At 40.1% G+C, this 25421-nt stretch overlaps 1 protein-coding gene across 5 annotated transcripts in view; it reads right to left on the bottom strand.

Annotated features, from left to right (window-relative positions):
- The window catches only part of CNTLN (centlein), a 263011-nt gene that overhangs the window by 124732 nt on the left and 112858 nt on the right, over positions 1-25421 (bottom strand). For 4 of the 5 annotated variants that reach the window (XM_030566561.1, XM_030566562.1, XM_030566560.1 and 1 more), the window contains 3 exons: positions 18657-18830; positions 8729-8854; positions 928-1049 (listed from right to left, as the gene is read on the bottom strand). In XM_030566561.1, coding sequence (XP_030422421.1) covers positions 928-1049; positions 8729-8854; positions 18657-18830 — 422 coding nt within the window. The remainder of the gene's footprint in view (positions 1-927; positions 1050-8728; positions 8855-18656; positions 18831-25421) is intronic. The other variant, XM_030566563.1, reaches the window with a different exon arrangement.

Raw genomic sequence — 25421 nt, 5'->3', positions numbered from 1 at the left:
TAATAGGAGCAAACCAAGACCCTGATAATGGAAAACATCCTTTTTCAGGAAAGCATGTAAGCACATGCTGAACTTTAAGCAAGTTAAGTCCCAATGACAACTGCTTAAAAGTTTTCCTGTAACAGGGCCTAAATACTTCAGCCCTTAAAATTTCTAAAACTGAAATACTGTAATATATCTATAGTCCCAGATGTCCCTAAATTAACACACAAGATTTTAGGCATAATTTTCAGATTTTAGAATGAGAATTTTTGCCAATTATGGTGGGATTTTCAAACATTTAAAAACTTGTACTTGCCAGAGTTTTAATATTCTCATTATTTAGTTTTATTTACAATTATAATATAATTAACAATTTGTTTCTAGAATGACCAGAAATAATATCTTTAGAGTTGTTTGGCAAAGGTGAATATTCTACTTTTTGAGGCATATGCTGTTTTTTCCCCTTTCAATAACTAAAGTCAATCCTAATATCCTTTTTTAATATTTGAATTTTTCAGTGTTTCACTGAGGGATTATTATTTGTATATTATTTAATAAATATATTTGTAAATATAGTTTGCAACATAAAAAACAATTGTTCCATTATAGAAACTGAAAAACATACAGTCCACAAATTAATCCCATGGGGAATTAGATAGGCATAATAAGCAACGCTATCAGACCTTTGTCCAGCAGTCAAGTTTAAAATGAGATCTTAAACAAAATAAGTAAAGATGTCAATTCAGGACATTTTACTTTTATGATTTAATCTTAAAATTTAATCATACGATTGTACGTCATGTGTTCTGTTTTAATAAAGGATAAAGACTTGATCATCACATAATCACTTCATTTGAATCAAATTCACTTTTAGAACACCTGTACAATAACTTCATTCAGATTTAATATTGAGGTGAAATGTTTTCAATGAGCTATGTAACTTACTTGCTGTAGCCCTCTTCCCACTGCTTTAATTGCTCTTTTACTGCTCTGTAGTTGGTCTGTAGCATCTGCAACCTTTCCTTGCGTTTTTCATGGGCTTTTCTTAGCTCATCATTTTCTTGGGTCTGTATAACACCAAACAGAAAAAGTAAGAGTCTGATAAAATGTAATGGAGAGTTCCATACTGACAGCATGACTAAGCTAAAATTCCAACTGTTACACATACAATTTTATGATCTTAAGAAATTTAAACAGAAAGTTTGAAAATCATAGTAATTAGTTTCAAATAATTGGTTTGCTATTTCTCATGACTACTTACAAGTAAATATGGCATCTCATCATTTTCCATGCTGCTTAAACAGTTTCAAGTATTTACTACCCAAGCTCTTAATGTTCTTCCCATAGAGGCACTGATTTAATACACATGGAAATATATAGGCTGAAAAGACATTTTCCCCATTGTATTTTACTCAAAAATACATTTGTTAATATTATGGGCTACTCAGCATTCATATGTTTTATACATATACTAGATGAAATCCTGGCCCCATTAAAGTCAATGGCTAAACTCCATTGACTTTAAGGAGGCCAGGATTTCACCCATTATATACATTTATTCTCATATTACTTAGTCTCTGACCTCTTATACAGTATTAAGCAGGAAAAATGGGGGGGGGGAAATTGACCTATGCTTTAATATGATCGTGATCATGTGGGAAAACACAGTTCATTCTGCAGAATGGGGAAAAAAAGGAGTATGCATTGATTTATATTCCAGGATTACATATAAACAAGGTTTTTACGCACCTTAATATTGCATCCCCAATAAACAAAGCTATAAATATAACACAAGAGCATTTAAGTGACTCCTTACAGAATGGAACAAATTAAATCCTACAGTGTAATACAAAATTAAACTAATAGTAATTTGTAGTAAAATTTGGTCTCAATTCTTCTGCTGTACTATGCAGTGAATTCCCAATTAATTCAATGGGATTCTGCTTGCAGAGCGACTGCAGCACCTGCCTCTTCATATCAATATCATCAAAATACATTATTAGTAAATGTGTACTGATTAAGAACAGGGAATACCTTCGGTATGAGACAATAAATACGAGATATTCTAGCACCTAGAGCTGTGAACAATAAAAATAAAAACATGGTTAGCAGTATAGAGAAGTGCTAGTCTCTCCATATTTATGCTGAAGCTAGCTTCCCAACAGCAGCCTGATTTTTCAATACACGTACTCAAAACGGAAACACAATCCAACAGAGACTTCAGATGCCACACTACATCTAGGGTTAAAATTTTTCTAGGAATGTCTGATGCAAGACACACCACCCGGCTTAGAGATAGCCAGAATTCACTGTTCCCTGTCAAAACATTTTCCAGTTTAAGTGTCAAAAATATGAACAACCAAAACAGATTAACCTACAAATGTCAAAATCCTCTATAAGTACTGAAGGAGTAAAAGTGCCTTTCACTGGTTTTGAAGTTTCATGTACCAAAATACTTGAAGTTATCATATTAATACTAAAACGGTAATTAATGTACAGACTGTAGGATTCCCAAAGCCTCATTTTTTACAGGAAACTGTTAACTAATTCTTTGCTGTGCCCAGGGTCTACAGGGAGTGTGCAGGGAGTGGGGGAGTGTAAAGAAGCAGGGGACTGGACTAGATGACCTCTCGAGGTCCCTTCCAGTCCTGGAGTCTATGAGTCTAAGCCAACTGCAGGTGCCCAATTCTCAAGCCCAGGACTATGCTAGCACTGGACCTGAGTGCTGCTCTAATCTAGCCAGCTGGTAATAGGCCCCAACAATATATTGGCCATCTCAGAATGCCAGTACGCAGTAGCAATTCAGCCAACTCTTTCATGCTCCTGGCACAACCCTGCATACCAGTGCATGCAAGTGGTGTAAATAAAATATGCCAGCTATACACCAGCAGACCATTCCCGCATGGCTAGGGTAATTCTCAGATGACAAGATCCTCCCTATTTCTAGCCCCTTTATGCAGGTTTGGGGCCTTGAGAATCTGGCCCTAAAAATTTCTAAAAACATATAATAATGGCCTTGAGATGCCTTTGGCGGTGGGCTTCTGAAACAGTATGTATTTGTTATATGCATATAGCAGTCTGGTGCATTTTTTGCCACAGCCTAAGGCACCCTTTGCAAAGTGCACGTTGTCCAATGACTTACAGCTTCATAAATTATGAATGACTCATTGCAGACTTTTGAATTCTGCATGGCCCAGAAGGGGATGGCAATAATGAGAGAATAGCAGGCATGCTGCTACTATGGGGTCAAGTGGGAGGGGCAGGAAAGCTACATTAGGGACCTTAGTTTCAGAATAGTAAACAGAAAAGAGGAAGTCAGAGTAAAAAGTCCACCTTTGTGGGGCTTGTAAGGTCCTCTGGAGTCACAGCTTACAACGCCCACTTTAGACAAACGGCAAAGCCTACAGGAATTGCTGTCATTAAGCAATTCTTCAATCTTTGTTTTTGTTTTTGTTTTTTTTTAATGTTTAAATTTCCTGGCATAAATCTTCATTTAATCTGGAATGAACAAGGTTGAAAGAATCCTCTACCATAGAATGATAGGAATTAGAGATAAAAATACCTTTCAATCATCTTTTCTATTCTCTACCAACGCAGGATTGTTCTCTACAGTATATTTTCTAGTGCTATGTTGCCCTTTGGATTTAAATGGGCCAAGTGATAGATAGGGTTTCCACAGCATCCACTGGGAGACTATTTCAAAGTATAATAAATCTGTCAACATTTTTCCTGATAGTCAGTCTGCATTTTCCCACTTTTAATTTCATCCTATTACTCCTAGTTACACTCTCTAGTACCAACATAAGTAATTCCCCTTCTAATAGTTGTACAGTTACAGTCCCCACCCCCCGAAGGCCTGATTCTGCCACTCTTACTCAGGTTGAGTAGTTTAGTTACTCCACAAGCAATCCCATTGCTTACGGTACTCATCAATGTGAGTAAGTATGGCAAAATCAGGCATTTAATCCTTCTCCATAAATCAGTTCTTACTGATTATTTGTGCAGCTCTTCACAACTCCAATTTCTGGTAATGAAGTGCCAAGAAGTGACAATATTTCAGATACAGTCACCCCCACTGGCATATAGAGTGAGATTTTTACTTTTCCAGTTCTTGTGCATATACAGCCCAAAATTGCTTTTGGCCTTTTTTGCTGCCTTATCAGACTTCAAGCTTAATTCCTGTCTCCTATCACACCCTAGTTTATTTCAGCATAATGTCAATGATGAATAAAAATATTTTGCACTACTACATCATATTCCATATGAGGATCTCACAGCACATTTGTGAATTAAGCTTCTGAACAACTCATTAAACATACAGATTAAGTGACTTACCTGAGGTCAAACAGGGAGTCTATGACACAACCAAGAACAGAGCCCAGATCTCCTCCTGATTTCCAAGCAAGTGCCTTAATCATAAGACCATCCCTCCTCCCTTCTCCACAGTAACTTTCATTTTTCCAAGTTACATCTCATTTTATTACCTTCTGCCCACATTTCTAGCTGGAACACCATGTCCCTTTGTATTATTTCTTTGTTCTAACAGATGTCTATAATACCTATGAATTAATGTAATCTACATATGTCATTACCATGCTGCTCTCCTCATCAGGTCATTACTGTAGATGTTACATAAGAGTGAACCTAATAATTTTCCTATGCAAGCAGACTGAAATGAATTTTGCAACTCAGATTATAAAATTCGTTACTAAGATCCAAATATATAATATCTACTGTTTCCTTCTTTCACTACCTTGGGCAGAAGAAAAGAGTTTGGATTGCCTTTTCCAACTGGAGAACTGGACACATGGACACACACACACACACGTAACCCATTTTAAGTGTTGACAAGGCCTAAGATATGGTTCTGGTGGCATCCTCAGGCAAACTTGCATCCTTGTCTCCAAGCAATCAACATTTAGTCTAAAAAATGAACAGATATTATCTGTACACTCTGTGTGTGTGTGTATATATATATATATATATATATATATATATATATATATGTGTGTGTGTGTGTGTATATATATATATACACACACACATACACACACACTCACTATATGTTCCATTCTATGCATCCGATGAAGTGGGCTGTAGCCCACGAAATCTTATGCTCAAATAAATTTGTTAGTCTCTAAGGTGCCACAAGTACTCCTGTTCTTTTTGCGGATACAGACTAACACAGCTGCTACTCTGAGACCAGTCTAAAAAATGGTGATACTGTATCTCTAAGAGAGGGGAATGTCACTACCTTCCTCAGATATGTTCAGGAGGAAGAGTAAAGACTATGTTTCTTTAATGGTAACTTCTTTGTTGATGGCTGCAAGGATGCTGGAATCTACTCCTACAAAAGTGTTCAAGTACAACAATCATGAGAGCGATACATGTATCCAGACAGAAAGCAATGTGCCACGCCCATAAGCAGACATGGTTTTGTTATACACTTTCACAGCTCAATGCAAGACATGACAAATAGCACAAGTGGAAATATACAAAAGTCAGAAGACTTCTATTTAAGATCCCGGAACTCTGAGTACTGTGCCAGAACAACAAGCATGATTGGGGTTTTGCCTAATCATATTTTTCTGACCACCAGTGTAACTGGTGAAAAAGAAAATAACAAACAACAATGCATTTGTTATTGAGTTTCTGGAGATCTACCAACAGATAACGCTATCTCCTGAACGGAGACTACTTGTACTGGTCCTATAGTATCTGACTTATAATCGTCTTCTACAACATTTTCTTTGCCAGCCACAGGGAAGGGAAAAGAATGCGTTCACTGAGCCAAACACCAATCCCCTAGGGTCCCTGCCTTCTGACAGAGTATATGTGAGTGAATGTATCCCTGCCTGTTGGTTTACACTCACTGTTCACCCTCTTTTTCAGATCATTATGAAATATATCAGCACTTGAGGCATGCTGCTGTTAGCCTTTTGGCATCATGAAAACTGACCATTTATTCGCCAATTTCTGATCCATTACAATTCTTTGCTTCTCAATCCATCGGATATTTAGTTTCTTCAGCAGTTACTTGTGGGACTCTCTCAGAGGCCTTTTAAATGCCCAGTTGAATTTCAACGGGTTCCATCTTACTAAATATTTATATTGGCCAGTTAAAACAATTGCAATATATTAGTGAGATTTGATTTTCCTTTGAAGAAACAGTGTTGGTTGGTTAGACCCAACTGTGACGGGCTCCTCATGGGGTGCCACCTGGAACTGAGGCTGGGCTCCCTTTACACTGTTCTGCTATGACAGGCCCTCAAGCCCCCTCCAGCAAACATACAGGTAGGGACACACCTACCTGCAGCTACACACAGATGCTGAGATCAGCTCAGCATGGGAACGCTCAGTTAAGGCACTGCCCAGTTCCTAAGGTGCACCTCCAACCCCGGACTGAAAACCCAACATTATATCATCTTGTGCTGCACAGAGAACTGTACAGCATGAACTCATGAAATTCGCCCCCTCCCTCAATGTGGAGAGGAATATACACAGCTTTCTGACCCAAGCTATGATTTCAATGCACTGGTTTTAGATAAAACAAAACAAGTCTATTAACTATAAAAGATAGATTTTAAGTGATTATAAGGGATAGCAAACAGATCAAAGCAGATTATCTAGCAAATAAACAAAAATGCAACTGAAGCTCTGATGGTGCAAGGCCAGACGGCTACAATAATGTAGTGAGGAACAGGTATGTTAGCCCTAGGCTAAACAAATTCCTGGTACCATGGTAACCAAATGGCAGTTGCTCCAGGTTAATCAAAACACCTGGGGCCAATTAAGATCCTTCTAGAAGGCAGTGGAGACAGCTACATTGATTGGGACACCTGAAGCCAATCAAGGGCTAGCTGGAACTAGTTAAAAGCCTCCCAGTTAGTCAGTGATGTGTGGGTGTCAGGAGCTATAAGAAGGATCCGTACTGTTGGAGGAATGAAGCAGTACAAATCCATATCAGGTGTAAGGAAGGAGGCCCTGAGGTAACGGTGAAGGAGATATTGAGTAGGGGGCTGCTGTGGGGAAGTGGCCCAGGGAATTGTACATGTCCTATTTCCAAAAAGTCAGCTACTATAGCTGCTAATTTTAGGGTCCCTGGGCTGGAGCCCAGAGTAGAGGGTAGGCTCAGGCTCTACCTCTCCCCTCCCTGATTAATCACTGAGACTGGGAGGCAACAGAGACTGTGCAAGGGAGGATTGCTTCACCTCACCTCCATTGTATAATGAAAATGGCTCAGTAAGCTGTGACCCTTGCCTCTAGAGAGAGAAGGGCTATGTGGAGTATCACAGGGAGCCTCTGAGGCTAGCAAAAATCCACCAGGAAACACAGGACCCACAGGGACAAGGTCGGAGCTCTGTCACAAAGCTTAATATACTAAAGAGATTGGATATGAGTAGCAAATTCTCACCCTAATTATTGATTTAGGCAGTTTGCAGAGATTCTTGATGGCAAACTGCACTTGCTTGTAGCTTGAAAATCCCAGGTATTCCTTTCATGGGCTAGAAATCCCTCTAGCCTGGGTTCAGCTCTTCTCCCCTAGTCCAGACTTTGTTCCTCAGGTGTTGCCAGCAGTCTCCTTTGGGTAGGGAGTCAGTGAAGAACCATGATGATGTCACTCCCCTGCCTTAAATAGCTTTTGTATAGGGCAGAAACACTTTGTCTCCCCTCTTGGTTCCTACACCCGGTCAGTGGAAAAACACTGGTATTCCAAGATGGAGTCCACTACCAGGTGATTTGGTCACATGCCCCTATAGGGACACAGCAACCATGACTTGGAGGCTGTTTGTAACATCCTCAGGAAGGCTCCCCAGTTAGGGATTAGCATCTTCTAAGACCTATTTTTCCTCCAATGGCCTTTCCTAGCCAGCCATCTAGACTGATTGCATTCTGCCTAGTGGGCATTCCCCACATGTCAACACATTTGTAATAGATGCACAGACATGTTCCACTCCACTACCATAGCATTATTCGATGATGCACAGGGAACTAAGACCCATTTACTCGTGTTGCTTTAGCCATTAACTTCAAGCAATCCCATTGGCTAGGCAGGCAGGCATGGGTACCTCCTCAAGCTTAGCTAGCCTTCAACCTCTAAGGACAAGGAGATGCGCTTTTTCTGAGAAAGCAATCCCTCTCCCTGGATTGAATAGTCCAACTCCTTTGTAGCATGCTTAGACCTACCAGGGCATATGCCCCGCTACCATAGCTGTCAGACAGCCAGGGCCACCACTGCACCATGATGAGCTGCTGAGGTAGGATTTTGCAGCAATAGAGAACCTTATTGTTAATACCAGATAAAAGTAGGTGTCCCCACATATTCCTCCATGGTGAAGAGCTATGCAAAGAAATTATTTATTTAGTATCTCATCAATGTCCTTATCTATCTTAATTGTTCCCTTTTTTATGGTCTGCTTCTATTTATTTCTAAGAGCATACAAACACATTTTTCATGCTGCAACCTTCTAATCCTGAGCTATGACAATCTGTCAAATCAATGTGCATTACTGATGTAATATCTTCAGTTTTAGGGTTTTTGGGGCCTCAGAAATATCAACACAAGATTCACTGTAAGAAGTTAAAATTTTAAGCATGAGGATTAATGAGAAACACCAGTTTATGCTCACACAGTTAGTCTATATAATAACGTGTGCATCCAACACTTTTTAAATGTATGTTTAATTTGATATATCTATATTTACGAAAGCTTGTAGCTGAAGAGTTGTAGTTTTTTAGTGTTCACCTTTAGTTGCAGTGTCTTCTCTAAGTTTTCAATCTTCTTTTCAGCTATTTTAAGCTGCCTTAGCTCCTCTGACTCTCTGAAAGAGCTCTTTGGGGACAGAGACCTTGAACGTTTCACAGGTGGTTCCTGGAGAATAAAACAAGGACATGGTTGAACTAGTTGGAACACTGGATTATGAAAGACATGCAAAATTAAAGAACAAGTAATTTTGAATACTAATAATGAATTATAAAAAAATCCTGCATGGAATACCAGAGAAATAACAAGCAGAATTACCACAGCGCTACCACTAAAGGGTTCTCTGTGACTTGTTAATGAGAATATTCATTTACATTTACATTGTTTCTTTCAGAATAATGATGTCCCATTAGGGAAGACTAAAGGGTTATAGACTCAAAAATGCAAGAAACCTCATTACAAAGGAGGGGATAGAGGCTGGTCTAATTGCTCTATAAGGGTCCAAGGTTACACTTGATAGGACAACCAGAAACAAGAGGGAAAGGATTTTTCTCCCTTTGAAATAGTTTAACACACTGTGAAGTTGAAGGAACAATATGCTTGAGGAATATAAATACAACAGACAGTAGATCTTATACCATAATGACCATATGGTCATTAACTGTAATGTGGCTAACTAGAGACAAGAATATGTGTTTATATTATGTACAGCTTCATATAGCAATCTGGAAAAAGAATATGTGAAAGTAACACTTAAACTGGGCAGCATTCTTGTTCTGACTATGTCATATGTCCTTATATAAAACAAATAAAGTCCTCTTCAGATTAGGCATACTGATTTTCTGAATAACTTTGTTTAATGACAGTGAAACATTGAGCGGCAGCTTAATATCCATGAGGTAATCATTTTTAAACTTCATCACCATGAAATAGTCAGAATACAGAATATCATTAGTGTTAGAGGGCAGTTTTTTTAGCTCTCTTCATTAAAATTTGACATGTACTTTCATTATTATGATTAAATTACACCTCTACCCTGTAATAACGCCACCCGACATAACATGAATTCGGATATAACGTGGTACAGCAGCGCTCCGAGGAGGCAGGGCTGCGCGCTCCCGCTGATCAAATCAAATTCGATATAGTGTGGTAAGATTTTTTGGCTCCCGAGGACAGCATTATATGGAGGTAGAGATATTTTAATTATTAAAATTATTTAAACCACATATAATCGCATAACTTCGGACAAATAGTGGGGGGGTGAGTCATTACAATTTTTATTTTTTATAACTAAATGATATATAACAAAGAGAGTTTGGATAACATTCTCAGTTACTATACGCCAGATCAGAGTATTCTTTATTAATTCTTATGTATGTATATGTCAGTGTTTTATCTGTCATATCAGTAATTTTATCTTACCAAACAATATATAAACAAAAGCATTTGTAATACTGTCAAAATAGATCAAAAAACCACTTTTCTGGTTTTCACAGATATTGGCAATATACTACCCCATAAGTTTATCTTCCCAAACCCTGTAATACAAATTAAAAGACTCTTTTCATTTTCCTTTGGCAATGGTCTTGCAGTGTTGAGTTTAACACCCCCTCCCACACAAACACACACACTGTAGTTCGTGATTTTTCCTATAAATATCCATACAATTTTAAAGAAAGTAAAAATATCAGATTCTACATACTTATGGTTAATTTTAAGTATTTTAAAGTTCCTTGCAGTTGGAAGATGCCTAAATAAAATAAATCAAAAACAGGAGCGCAGACCATGTGAAAAAATGTAACTTTATTTGCTTCTTATGGCAGAAAGAATTCCACTGTTATTGTATTAATCTATATAAAGCATTTAGACTCAACATATTGAAATTCCTAATCTGAAATTGTCAGAACTGAGGGACAAGATGCCATACTCTCCATGTGTTTTCAGCAGTTCTTATGCAAGCTGGAAAACAAATTGGAGCTATAAGGAAGCTCACAGCATTAATGTTTAAAATAGTTTTCACAATGTGGTATATATTTAGTATGGTGCCATGTTACCTAGGAGGAGAATAGATGTCTATGAAAAAGCAAGATCATTGGTCAATACTTTTTTTATATAAAATTTTGGCCAATATTTTCAGAAGTGACTGATTATTTTGTCTGCCTTACTCAATAAAGTGATCGGTCAGACAAATTAAAGGGTGGAACATTTAAGATTTTGCCAAATCAAGCCCCTTTAAAGTGTCTGAAGTTAGGCACTCAAAAACTGAGAATACTCACTTTTGAAAATCTTGGCCTTTGTGTTTTTCACACTAATCAAAATATACACATACCAAATGCAAGTCCATGTCTACCATAGTATCTAGTTACTGCATACCTATATCTAGCGGCCTTAATAAGAATTTAAAATGTTACAATATAAGAGTTACAGGACACCTTATTTTTCAAAAGCAGTGAGTTAACTTCTTTCTTAATCTTCATATGTGTACAGAAGACTGAGAAAAAATCTGATTGCCCAGAAGCTTGGATCTAGAAGTCAAAGGGGAAGTTTACTTACGTTATATTTCCTACTCTACTGCGAATCCAAAGAGGACCCAAGCAGAAGGGAAGGAGAGCGGGTCGTGAATACCCATATGGACCATACATCTCCAAGAACTCCAGTTGCTATAAGCTTCCACTCTTCCTCAAGTGCAAGTTCCTCTCGGTATTCACTGTGGGTAATGCCCAAGAGGTGCTCATTGAGGAGGAGGGTGCAAGGAAATGTGTTGCACCACAGACTGGAGGATTGCTGAACTTAAACAAGCATCTCCAACCAAAGATTGAATAAAAGCATAATGTCTGGTAAAGGTGTGAATGCAACCTCAAGTTGGAGATCTACATATCTCTGAGATGGGAGCTCCTTGCACGAAGCCACTGAGGCCACATGGGCTTGAGTTGTTTGGGCCCTGACAGTCTGAGGAGCAGCAGCTTCACTTAAGATTATAAAAAAGGAGACTGCAAATAGAAATCCACTTAGAGCATCTTTTCGAAAAGACAGCTTCTCTCTTTACTTTCACTGATAGCAACAAATAATCGTGGAGCCTTCGAAAAGGGTCTTGTTCAGTGTAAGTAGAAGCAATATACCAATCACTTCCTGTTCTATTGGGTTTCAAAAACATCCCTGGACGGGGTACCCCACTGATGGAAGATGTTGTGTCCTTCTGACAGGTGAAACTCCCACTTGTAATCCCTGGGCAAATGTCTGCTGAGGCTGTCTGCCAGGGAATATATTATCCTGGAATGTGCGCTGCTAAGAAGGTTATTCGATGTTGCATGCATCAGTTCCATAGCTGAACTAGTCTCTGCACAGCAAGTGGGGGGTGGATGTCACTCCTCTCTGTTTGTTTATACAGGAGACAGTGATTATGTTATCTGATCTGATCTGGATATCTGTGGACCTAATACAGGGTAGAAATGTCACCGCCTGTTTGAGAATCTTCTCGTGAGGGGATCCCTGAAAAGGGACAGTGAGAGGGTTGTGTGTGCAGAGGGCAGGGGAGACAGGAACTCTCAAGTGTGGTCAGTCAATACAATGTCCAAGACCCATTTGTCCAGAGTGATAAGGTGCCACATTGGGAGAAGAAAACCCACCAAAGGGAATGGGGATAACAGGTGGTAAGAAGGCTGGTTGATGGCTCTTAGGCATCCTGTCAAAATGCTATTTTGGCAAGTGGCTGGGACTGAAGAGAGGAGTAGAATAGTGCTGTGTGCCTGTCATGCTGGACCCTCTGTTGTTTTCTGGGGGACTGGTAGGTCTTTTGGTGGAAAGAGCGAGGCGGTGCGTGGTATCTAGAAGGAGGAAGCCTGAAATTTTTCTATGTATCTCTAAGGAGCAGAAGGTAGTACAAGAGTAGTTGGGGTGTGAAATGACATCAATTTTTTCACTAAAATGATTGTTACCCTCAAAAAGAAGATCCTCTACTGTTGCCTGAACCTCCTTGGGGAACCACAATGCCTGCAACCATGAGGCCTGTCTCATGACTTCTGAGGTAGCTATGGAGTGTGACACTGGCCGCACCATTGAGTGACACTTGGAGGAAAAATATTGCTATGGCATATTTAGAACAAAGGCATCCAGGTGATTTTGGAAGCCCTGTCAGGGCAGAAAACCACTTTGCTGGGTTGCCAGAGGGACAGCTGGTTCCAAGTCATTTTCTTCTTATGAGTAAGACTCCAGTGGTGCAGCCACAAGACCTGACTCCAACTGACCAGGGACAGGAACTGGAGAATAATGCACCAGTGGTGTCAGGCCATCCACCTCACAGCTGGAGGCTGGGAACAGAGAATGTCAAGTAGACAGTGTCATGAAATCTCTCAGCAGGATTGGATCCGAGAGGATCCATATAAATTGCCAGATCCTCAAGAAAAATTTATCAAAATCTTGCTGGAGGAGAGCTGGCTGGTGTCTTAGGTATGGCTGGATCTTCCAGCATCATCTTGGTACCAGATTGGTACTGCCAGTGCATAGAGAGAATGGTCTCTTCTGTCTCTGTAGGTTGCTGGAACTGGTCCTGCCCTTTCAGGGTGCAGTTTTTGCAGCACTGGTAGCTATGTTATTACCAATACCTGCCTTTGTCTGTGAGTTCTGGGTGCACCCATTTGGGGACACGGAGTCTCAGGTGGTGCCAGATAAAATAGGGAGAGAGACCTCTTTTTAGAGGATTTGTGGGGTGATTTATCCCTCTTCTTGCAAGAATGTTTACCTTTGCCTTCACTGTGTCTCCAATTCAGTCTTTGGGCTTGTAGGAGGATTCTGAACCGGCTGATCCTGAAGCCAGAGAGATGCTACCAAGAGGCTAAGGTTGGGTAGAAGGGGATCAGGAAGGCCCAGCATCTCAATAGGCCTCACTGAGAACGCCATAAGTTGTCTCCAAAGTCTGAACTCTTGAACACAGTGCACTAGTACACAGTGAGAAAGCATTACAGATGTCACATCTCAAGGGATGTGGGGATACAGACAGCTCTTGTATGAATCACTCATCAGAAACACCCAAGAGGCAAGTGAGCCAGAGTTTGAAGCCTGGAACCTTGGGCATAATAGGTGCCCCAAAAAGTGGGGGAGCGGAAGGGGGGAAGCCCCCTCATCCCCAAACTAAAACTAAACTAGTACAAAAACTAATTCCTAAAACCTAAAAAGATAAAGCAGGAACACTTGCAGTGTAGAGACACAGAAGGGTTCTGCGTTTGACTACAAGTGGTAAAAAAGAAATGAGACGTGGTCGGTCTGTGCCACCGCTTATGCCCTCAGTTGGAAGCATGAGGAAATGCAGGTTCCGACCAATGGAGACATCTATTGAAGAATTTCCAGTCCAGGGTGCATGGAGCACATATGCTTCCACAGTGAATACCACAGGGACCAGCACACAAAAAATAATATTGTGTTTCCTGCCCACAGACAAGGAGAACAAGGGAGGCTGGTGGTGGCCTGGCTGATAGGCACAGCAGTACTGAACTGCCAGTCAGGAGGAAGGGTGGAAAGAAGGTGAGAGAAGAGATCATACTCTCCTGATGGCTAGATGGCAGGGGAGTCACGGAACTTTTTTCTTGCAACGCAGGGTCACTCACAGTATAGAAAAAGTAAAGAAGTATCCCCATTGATGACAGAGACACAAATAATGCCTAATGAGAAGTGGTGGGACTAGTAAGAACCGCACTACTGAACATACTTCAGTTTGAATATGTTGTTGTCTGTTAAGTAATCTGATCAGAGATCTCTGAAGAGAACAGACTGGGTCTGGGCTTTTCAGCTGCAGTCAGGTAATTCAAAGGCAGTCTGCCAGAAAACTGAAGTTTAATTTTTTAGCCAAGTTAGAGTAGGCTGTGCAGTAAAAGGTGCTGTAAATGTGATTGCCTGGGGCTGCTGCAATACTCAAATTGATTTCAAGAGGGAGATGGCTTCTGTAATACCTTGCCTCACAACTGCAAACTTAGTTGCTTCTGCTGCCAGGTTTAGGCACTTTAATTTGCAAATCAATCCTCAAATTGCACAGTATTTTAAACACATTTACACCAAGACTATATACATAGATTTGGTTGCTTTAAATTTTTTTTTTAAAAAAGGCTCTTTGGAAAAAAAACAAACTAGTCTGTTTTTTTTTCAGGAGGAGAGAGGGGGAAGAAAGATCAGCCTGAATGAGAAGAAGGCAATGCTGAAAGCTTTCATGGAAGTAGTCTTAAAGAACATCCACAGAAAAATATGCTAAGTAATGTGAGAAAGACATAATTTCACTTTTCACTGTTAATGGAAAGACAAATATCTATGGGTTTGACGACAGAAAGATGAAAGATTTTGTTTAACTTGTAGAAAAGAAGGAAAGTTTTTTTTATATGGATAGTCTTCTAACTGGGTATGCAACTTTTAGAATGGAATCTCTATACATGAGACTTCTCTGCAAATCACATGAAATACAGGCAACATAAAGTGCCACTTTTTCCACAAGAATCTTGTATGATGAGTTTGCTCCATTAATCGTAACATGGGAAAAACCAAAACTTTACCAGGTTGTTTAATAATGAATAATAAAGTTAAGCATATACTTTGCTGGATCAAGGTGTTTGGTGAATTAGACCTAAATCTCATGAGATGACGGTAATTTGGCCTTCTGGCTGATGCCTTGGGCAACTGAGAGCTAATTCTGATACATCCATCAGAATGGGTTGCCACTAAGGTCAGAGCACTAAAGATATAATTTGATGTCACCTATTTGGAATATTGCAAAAACTGAGTCAGGGGCTCATGTAGGCCAAGTTAGGGGTGTTTGTAAGGAGAGCAAGAAAGGTAAATTTGTGGGCATATTGTATTTCATGGTGAACTTTATAACCATTGTGACTGAATTCTCACTTATTTTTCAAGAAGAGGAATGAGGATTTCTTATTGCTTACGGCAACAAAAGACAATCATGATCTGCATGTCCAAGACCATATCATTGGGATGACAAGACAAATGACAGTGAACATGCAAATTTAACAAGACGTTTAACCATCAGGTCCCTTGTCTTTCAGAAAACATAGCTTTTGGTTGAAATACTGTTCTCATTGTCCTGTAGTGCAGCAAGATGTAATACGTGAATTTCTACAGTTGAAATAATCAAAAAAAGCTCATATATACGTACATACACACCAAAGCACACTCCAAGACATAGCTCAGGTGGATAGTAAAATGATCACATGTCCCAATTTTACCAAGACAGGCCCCGTTTTTCATGCTGTCTGCACAATCTTCTTTTGGAACACCTGAACATGTCCAAGTTTTACTCCATTTCATCAATCAAAACGTTTGGCTTTTATAACTACAAAAAGTTTGTCTGAGATATTCCTATACTGAGCAGAGTTTGCTTTGTGTTTATTTGCTCTATGTTTACTAGGAACAGACACCCCAGTGGAATGATGGTTCAGTGTGATGAACAGTGTTGGGAGTGAAGAGAAAGGTCACCACCAAAAAGAGCGTGGACACCATTAAAGGTGTTCTTTTCCTCAAAGTAAATATTAACAACTGTTCAGTGTTTCATTCAGAACACTAAAGTTACTGTAAAAATGTCTTCCATTCTGAAAAGCATGCACGTCGTTGAGTTAGAAGCTGGGAGTAGTTTTACCAGCATATTTTATAAAAAGGGGTAGTTTTTCTCTTATTTGAACATTTTGCAATCCTTAAAAAGCTCTACAAAAGTGGTCTGGTTTTGTTTTTATTTTTTAAAATATGGTCACCTTAGCCTATAGATGTTTTGCAGTCCTAACAGATTATTTTCTAGTGCAGGGGTGGGCAAACTACGGCCAGCAGGCTGGATCTGGCCCCCCTCAGGGCTTTGGATTCGGCCCCCCTCAAGGCTTTGGATCCGGCCTGTGGGGTTGCCCCCCGTGGCACCGCAGGCTCGGTGCCACTCTCAGAAGCGGACCCTGGGCGGGGGAGCAGAGGACTCCGTGTGTTGCCCTTGCCTCCAGGCACCGCCCCCTGCAGCTCCCATTGGCTGGGAATAGGGAACTGCGGCCAATAGGAGCTTTGGCGGAGGTACCTGGAGGCACAGCAAGGGTAGCGCACGCAGAGCCCTCTGTCCTCTCCCCAAGGGGCTGCAGCACTTCCTGGAGTGGTGTGGGGCTGGGAAAAGAGCAGGCATGAAGGGCGTCTGACCTGGCCAGGTGTGCGCCGCTGCCACACCGGAGCCACTTTAGGTAAGTGGCACCGGGCTGGAGCCCGAACCCCTCCTGCACCCTGCCCCTCAACTTCCTGCCCTGACACACCCCTCTTGCATCCCAACCCCCTGCTCCTGAGCTCCCCGCTGCACCCCGCACCCCTCCTGCACCCCAATTCCCTGCCCTGAGCTCCTTGCTACACCTTCAAACCTGTGCACCCCAACCCCCTGCCCTGAGCCCCCTGCCACACTCTGCACCCCTCCTTCACCCAAACCCCTGCCCTGAGCCCCCTCCCACAGTCCACACCCCTCCTCTGCCCCAATCCATTGTCCTGAGCCCCTTCCTACACACCGCACCCCCTCCCACACCCTGCACTCCCTTCCGCACCCCAACCCCTTTGCCCCCGTCCTGCATACGATTTCCCCACCCAGATGTGGCCCTTGGCCCGAAAAGTTTGCCCACCCCTGTTCTAGTGGTTTGAAAGCAATCTGGGAATAAAACACATTTGTAAACAGAACTAAATTAAGCACTCATCAGGAATAGCAGGCACGAGTGGAGGAATGAAGTAATGTGTTCTATACCAGATGGACATTTTCTATAATATTACTTGGGTATGTATATTTAAAATACTGATATTGAGTTCTTTAAGATTTGTCTCAGGTGGCAATGGTATTGTTATTTGCATGATTAGTCCTGTCCTTGCTTTAACAAAGTCTCACACACTAAAAACAAAAATTAGAAGCTCTGCATAGCAGTCCAAAAGAGAAGAACAAGAAGAATATAGAGAAATTATTTTGTTCCATCCCTTGATTGTAATATACCTGAAAGAGACAAGATCCCAAAAATTGGGACAATATTATTTTCTCACTGGACAAACCTATTTAAAATTTTAGCTTCCTGTGAACAAGTGATCTGAAAATGAGTATTTTGCAAGCATAATGTACACTATGAAATAACGAGGCAGAGCTGGCGACTCAGGGTCCTATAATATAGAATACTAGCTACTTGGTAATCTTCATAAGGGAACATCTTTGAGAAAGCAGAATGCCACCCCACTTTGTAAGCTAGACAGGGGGGTTTCTGTGAGTTTCCATGTGACATAAATGTCTTTCATCCCATGTGCTGTATAAAACCTCAAGAACAAAATCTTAGAAAAGTAAATTGCTGACCTGGCTGATCCACACCAGTTTACACAAATACCATAAATGAATACTCAACCATTAGAATTATTTTAATATCTATTTTATTAATAGGTAATGATGGCTTTAAATAGGAGCAGGAACATAATCATAAATAAAACAACAAATGATCTAGAAAGATGCAATTTAGTACTTTACAAAATAAAAGATACCTGGATTATAAACTGAAGGAGTTCTAGTTTTAGTACTTTGTATAAAATAACACCACTTCATATTCAAAAATTCAGAGGCATAATGTTGCATTATTTACGAACTCTTATAAAATAAAAATTCTTATTACTTATATTTCCATAGAAAGGAAAAAAGGGTATCCTAACAAACAGAATGAAATACTTAATATTCATTTTAAGAAACCTGCAAGGAATTTGGCCATTAAATAATTTAATTAAATTAAGAACCCCTTATTCTATGTTAATAAGGTAAAACTTTCTACTCCCAGAAGTTATTTTAGCAAGTCTTTGGCAGAAAATACAAACACCCTTCAAACAACCTTCCACAATTATAAGCAGCATGGACAGTTATTAAAACAGTTATCTGGACCCCTGAGCAAAAATGTTTGGCTTTGCCAGCCTCATTTTGACATAACCCAAGACAATAAAACTATCCTACCTCATGCTTTCTTCCAGACTTCACGGTTTTGCTTTCAGGGAGGTCTGTGCTGCAAAAGCTATGCTTTGCTAGGTTAAGATTTGCTGTTTTCAATTTTTCCTGCAAAAACTGTATTTCAAATTTCTGTGATGCTATAAGACACTCTAGCTCATTTAAAGAAGGTTGTTGAAATTCCTAGAAAATAATAGCACAAGTATGTTTAATCAGTAACATTAAAAACCATAGAATTGTAATAAGAAAATATAGACAAAGCTGACTTCAGAAACAAGATCATCTATCTCATATGAATCTGTGCAAGCTGTAAAAGCTTCCCTCCTTGGGAATCAAAGGTGTAGTGATCCATCAAAAACAACTCCCTAAGATCTAAGTAAATGTATTTTCACAATATCACACATTTTTAAAATCAGGAGAAAAGATTAAAAAATTCATTTATCATAATTTACAATGTCTGTCTCCATACAAACATTAAAGAAAGTCGGTGAAAAATTACTACTGCAGTCATTTTAACTCCTACATGAAAAAAACAGGATTTCTTGACAAAAAGCTTTAACTCCAAAATTCATTAGTGCTAAAAATGAAGATCCCAAGCCTCTTGGTATCAGTAAATTACAAAACTAGAAGATAAACAACAGTGGCAATGTTGCTCTCAGAACTACTTTTGTAATTATTTTAGAGTGCCCAAAAGTGTAGCCGCTGCCTCGCAAAAATAAGTAAAGACACAGCCCTGACCTGTGGAGCTTGTAATGTAAATTCAGGTGACACAAGTAATGAGAGTCCAATTTAACAGAAGAGATGGAAGAGAAGGTTAATGACACTGGATCAAACTGCTACTCAGTAAGTCATGTACACATCTTCATGGTGCCACTGGATTAATTATTTCAAAATTGTAAATTTATTAACTCATTTTATAAAGACTCCTTGGCATAATAGAATAGGAACAAATTCTTCTCATCCTGGCCCTGATTCAAAATCCATTGAAATCACTAGAAAGCCTTGCATGGACTTCAATCACCTTTAGATCAGGCCTCTGATGTACAAAAGTATCATTATTTACTTTAAGGGGACTACTCATTTCCATAAGGAAAGGAAGATGCTAGAATAGCTATTAACACTTATTATTCTTTCATCCAAATACACACATCAAATGATCTGGCCAAAAAAAAATCCAAACCCCCCAAAACTCTGCTCCAAGAAACCATTTGGTTATGTTTGCTGGACAGTTTCCACATTCAAGCATATCGTCAGATAAATAGCAAAGTCTGAGCAAAAGGGCTTTGCTCACAAGTGAATACACTAAAAATGCATAAGGATTAAAGAATAGGAGAGTGGACATAGTCAGATGATTCCTCGCTATGCAGCTTTTTGCCCATAAGCACTATGAACTTAGTTCCTGCAAGTAAACATAAAACCATAAATATCAAGCACTAATTTTGTTAATACGATAAACAAGGTCACTCCTCAGCCAGACACAGAGCAGAGGGGTAGGGGGCTCTTCAGGGTGAGGGAACAAAAATGGTCAACAAGCTTACTAACACAGTTCGTTTAATAATCTCTGCTGCGCTCTATAAGCTATTTGAGACTATGTGGTTACAGATGGATGAACACTTCCTCTCCCTCATTTCTGATCCCCAGGGACACTAGAAGGCAAGCCTACAACGACTGGGGGATCATAAACAAAAAAATGAAAAAGCAAGGAGAAGGTGACAGGGCAGGTACTTGGTTTGCCAACCACAGAAAGGAGGATTTCTGTGAAGTAGAATTCTTCACTTTACAATTTGTCAGAGCTTCTCTACTACTGACAGGTGAAAATAAGCCAGAAGATAAGAGTAAAGCCAAGGAATAAAGGGTCTTTGCTGTTTTTAACTTAAGTAATATGCTTTAGGACGTTAGATTTTAGGAGCTTTTCAATCATGTTTGCATATATAAAATGATCAAAAAAGTTCAATACAAAATAACATCCTCTTTTTCATTCTAATAAACATGCACACACACCCATGCCATAGATATGAGACTGAATAAAAGTTATTTGCTGTTAAATTTTGAACTACATGTAAATATAATACATCCATTAGATATAAAACATTTCCTTGCCAGCTTGCAAAAAGGGAGTGGACTCTCTAAACTCAAGATACATCTACACTTAGCAGCAGCGTGCAGAGTACAGAAACTGCACACTCAGCTAGCACACTTATAAATAGCAGTGTAAATGGTAGGACACGGCTTAGGTAAGTGCCCTATATGACTGAGCCCCCAGGGCAAAGAACCTATGCAGCTCTACATGTCCAAGCAGTGCCTCCCACATCTACACTGTAATTTTTAGCAGTGTACTGCCCTCTGCCTTCCCACTTCTGAAGCATTTCTCTGCTCCAGTGAATGTCATGATGGGGCTTAGGCAGTCAGAACTAGTGGTCAGAGCAGGAGCCACAATGAGGAACCCGAGCCAAGAATCAGAATTGCGAGTGGAGCAAAGTGTCAGAGATGGAGTCAGGTGTCAAAGACCTGGGGAAGGGATCAGGAACAAGGCAGGAACACATCAGGAAGCAAAGTTCAGGAATCAAGTAAGAACGCAAGGTCCAAAGCAGCAGCCAGCCAGTAATTCATCCAGTTGCACCGACAAATCCCTGTGCCTCCTTCTAGCTTAAATAGCACACCCAGACCAATCTATGGGGCCAGGCGCTCTGCCAGTCAGGACTCCCAGGGCAGTGCCTCTGGTGGGGCTAGGGTTCCATTTGCCACTCAACCCAGTAATTAATAAACTTCTGGATGGCAGCTGGAACATAAAGGGTTCTTGGATTCCCATGAAACTGGAATCAAGATCCATGGATCCTCCCAGTGAAAGGCTCCAGCAGTGGGGAAAGGCTCCAGCAGCTCCCCTCTGGCAGAGCCTTTTCTTGCCCCAGTGAAAGGCTCCAGCAGAGGAGAGCTGCCCGAGTCTTTTACTGAATGTGTAGCTACACATAGTGCTGTGGCAAGTGTGGATACAGCCTGCCTTTCACCGCATCGTGTAGCTACACATGTAGGCCCGTACTCAACACCTGACGGTGTAAGTGTAGACATAGGCTCAGTTATAACTATTTTAATTAAGGGCTATATTTTATTATATCCATGAAATACAACTTCTTCAAAGTAGAAGAAAAATCCAAGACATTTATACTGAAACTTGAACCAGTAAGTTTACAGTAGACAAATAAACGTAAGTCTCCTTTATGGTATAATTATTGGCTGGTTACTGTATTTCTGCTGTCAAATTTCCCCAGTCACCAATAAGATATGCATAAATGTTATGAAATGAAAATAAATGTAAGAACCACAAAATTGGTGAAACATTGGCTACCCTGAAGTCAATGGCAAAACTCTCATTGACTTCAGTGAGCCCAGGATTTCACTCGAAGAATTTTTCTTCTATTTATCTTTTTTCTCTAAATTTACACACACACACACACACACACACACACACACACACACACACACACACACACACACACACACACACACACAGAGTAAATATGCATATTTCTCTGGGTTTTTATTTTATCAGAACCTTTTCAATGGTCTGTGTTCATATGCTTATAGTTATGCAGTGGATCACCGTTTCCTGTGTAGAATTTACTGTATGTTTCATAGGTAGGAAGTCTTCAGAACCTATTGTATATTTTATAGGTGTTGTTCTTTTTGTGGTTTCAGGAACTCTGACAACTCACACCTTATTTTGAAGATATCTATTTTCAAGATTGAGCTTCTCTCTAATGAATGTAGTGTTTTTATTAAGATGTTGCGTGTTGCCTTCCAGTATTTTAACCTTTCTTCACCACCTGATATACACTTCTGTGTTTATCAGTCTGGTAACAGTTTTTTACTGGAGTTTAAATGGACTTCTGAATTTCATGAGTTTTTAGATTTAAAATTAGACATTTTCCAAGCTATACAAATTTAATCAAAGCTATCTCAAAGTTCAGGGATATTCAGATTTGGGGATATGGCTCATTTCACATGGCACTAATGTAATTCTGTGTACTAAATTTCCTTAGTTAGGAAAAAAATAGTGAAAAACTAATTTTGAAGTGAAGAGGTTTGACTTTTGTGCTAGCTAGGCTTTTCCTCTGAACAGAAAACTACATACTAAAGAAATACTATTCCAGGATTTGTGGATCTTGAAAGACAGAGTGAAATTCTGTCAGACCCATAGTGAAGAATAGTCACTGCACTTTTTCAGCAATAGCAATCCTCTTTAGTTGTTCAGCTTTTACTCTGCACTCTTGTATGGGTGCTACTGCAATACAAATGAAAAATAATAATGGAAATGTTAAAATTAAACCAACAGAAATTGCAGATTATTCACTGCATCCTGACATTAAAAAATGGACATGACCTTAAGTAGGAGTGGTGTTGCAGTTCAGGACTTAGGAAAGTAATCAAAACCCAAATCCTGCACCCAGACAGTCCAATCCAGAATGTGTACTAAGGAGATCTGCAAAGACTGGTAAGGCAAGAAGCCTTATGACACATCAAGGAGCAGCAGGGGAGCTCCTCTAGAACTGCTAATGCAGAAGCAGTACTGTAGTAAACCTCTTTCCCACTAGCTGGAATTCTAAGTCTCCACAAGATGAGAGAGAATTGTCAGTAGTTCCATAAAGTTTCAATTCCTTCAAATTTGTCCCCAAACCCATAGTTTGCATTCAAAGTCCCTGCACAATTACACTCCTATACAGGCTGCATACACGTAGATTGAGTACACATTAAAAGCAGGCTCTCAGAACTGCCAAAGGTCAAGCATCTCATCTAGGGCATTTAGCAATCCTGTCATACCTCCCCACAGCCCTGCTGAAATGTAATGTACCCAGCAGGGCTGCATGGATTTTACTGTACACCTCTACCCGATATAACGATGTCCTCGGGAGCCAAAAAATCTTACTACATTATAGGTGAAACCGTGTTATATCGAACTTGCTTTGATCCACCAGAGCGCACAGCCCTGCCCCCCGGAGTACTGCTTTACCACGTTATACCTGAGTTTGTGTTATATCAGGTCACGTTATATCGGGATAGAGGTCTAGTTTTTCCACCAGTCATCAGGGACCACGATGATGGAAGAATAGCAGGCAGCCAAGCTGACTCTGCCACTTCTCCTCTTGCTGGATGGATCCAAGTGAGTATGGAGTAGCTGGTATCAAAAAGGTGACACCTGTGGCCCTAAGGTGAGAAGTCAAAGAGTGACAGAGACTGACAAAAAGAAAGGTCAGACAGTGAGAGCAGGACATGTTCCCTGTGGGGCTGGCACACAATATGGGGACAAGGGCTGAAAGATGGCTGCAGAGAAGGACAGAGGCTGAAGTGGGATATATTGATCCAGGATTTGCAAACCCCACCCGCAGGTTGCTTTGCCCCAAATCCACATCTCCCCCTTGCCCAGATACTGTCCCACCCACTTCAGTCTGCCCTAAGCTCCCCTTCTCCTCTTCCCCCTCATTTTCTCAACCCCACCTCACTGTTACCTTGGCTCCCCAAGCTGCCCCTAGCTCTTCCAGCCCCTCACCCACTTCTGAGAGATTTAGAAAGATAGGGTGGTACCTGCTCATACTGTGTGGAGCATGGGTGGGGGAAGATCCTGAGGAGGAAATAGTGATTAGCAGCAATAAATGTTAGGTATCACAAAGTAAATGTGTAAGTTAATTTTTCTGTCAGTCACCAACGATGAGATCTTTTGTTTAGTAAAAATCAATTAAAATCATATGCTCTTGTACTGAAATATGAACAGAATTCATTTATGTTATGTTCACATACTAACATGCAGCATGTATAAATTGTAATTCATTGCAAAAGGCTGTTTAAGTTTTAGAAAAATAAAAGTGAAGAAACTTATTTATATAAACCAGATTTTATCTCATTTCTTGCATGCATGTCAAATTCAGACTCTGTCAATACAGCTGAATACAACTGAAGCTCAGAGCACAGATCTATTTATTATATCCAGTATACTGTAGAACTACAAAAGAATTTTAGGGACACGTTGTAACTGGCCCTGTGTAGGTGCACTAAATGGGAAGAGTACAAGGAACCTTCCCACTGCATCCTGCCCCACTAGGACCACCTACAACCTGGCTAGGAAGTGAACCCACTGCCTCTCCTACAACTTTTATCAGCAGTACTAGCAGTCCCAAATAGGGTTGCGGGAGCAGAGCTACAGTCCTGCCCATGCCCCCAGGCTGCACCACCTTTCAGAGCTGACAAGGCATAGCAGGAAGGAGTAGGAGAATATTCTGGGCCTTTTTAAAGGGTAACAGAGTTTTCTACCTGAGTTATCTATGCTCCTACTGGGAGCTCTCCTACCTCCCCAATGCAAGGCTGTGGTTTTGAGGCACAATCTAACTCTTAATGTGGAGAACCAGAAGGATACAGTGAATAATAGGCTGAATAAGCAGTCAGTTAGGAAACAACATAACCCCCAAGCATTAGGCAACCCAATACAGAAGTATTTATTAACCTATTTTTAGAAAGTTTCTTACCACAGCAGCTATGGCCTGAATTACGAGGATTAAAAAAAAAAAAAAGAGAGATTAACAAAAATCAAGAGAAGAGACAAAAACAGTCAAAACTAAATAAAATAAATGGGTTTTGAATCATGTCCTGAAACATATCATATAAAATTAAATACAAAATGCACATGAAGAAAGACAAAAAGGGGGGTTATTTTTACATAATTATGGCTAAAAGCTTCCCAACCCCAATCCTATTGGCTCAAGCAAGATTGAGATATTAACTTCTTGT

The sequence above is a fragment of the Gopherus evgoodei genome, chromosome 6 (genome assembly GCF_007399415.2).
Source record: "Gopherus evgoodei ecotype Sinaloan lineage chromosome 6, rGopEvg1_v1.p, whole genome shotgun sequence".
Lineage (NCBI taxonomy): Eukaryota > Metazoa > Chordata > Testudines > Testudinidae > Gopherus > Gopherus evgoodei.
The sequence above is the reverse complement of the archived record's forward strand: the minus strand, read 5'-3'. Positions and strand labels throughout refer to the sequence as shown.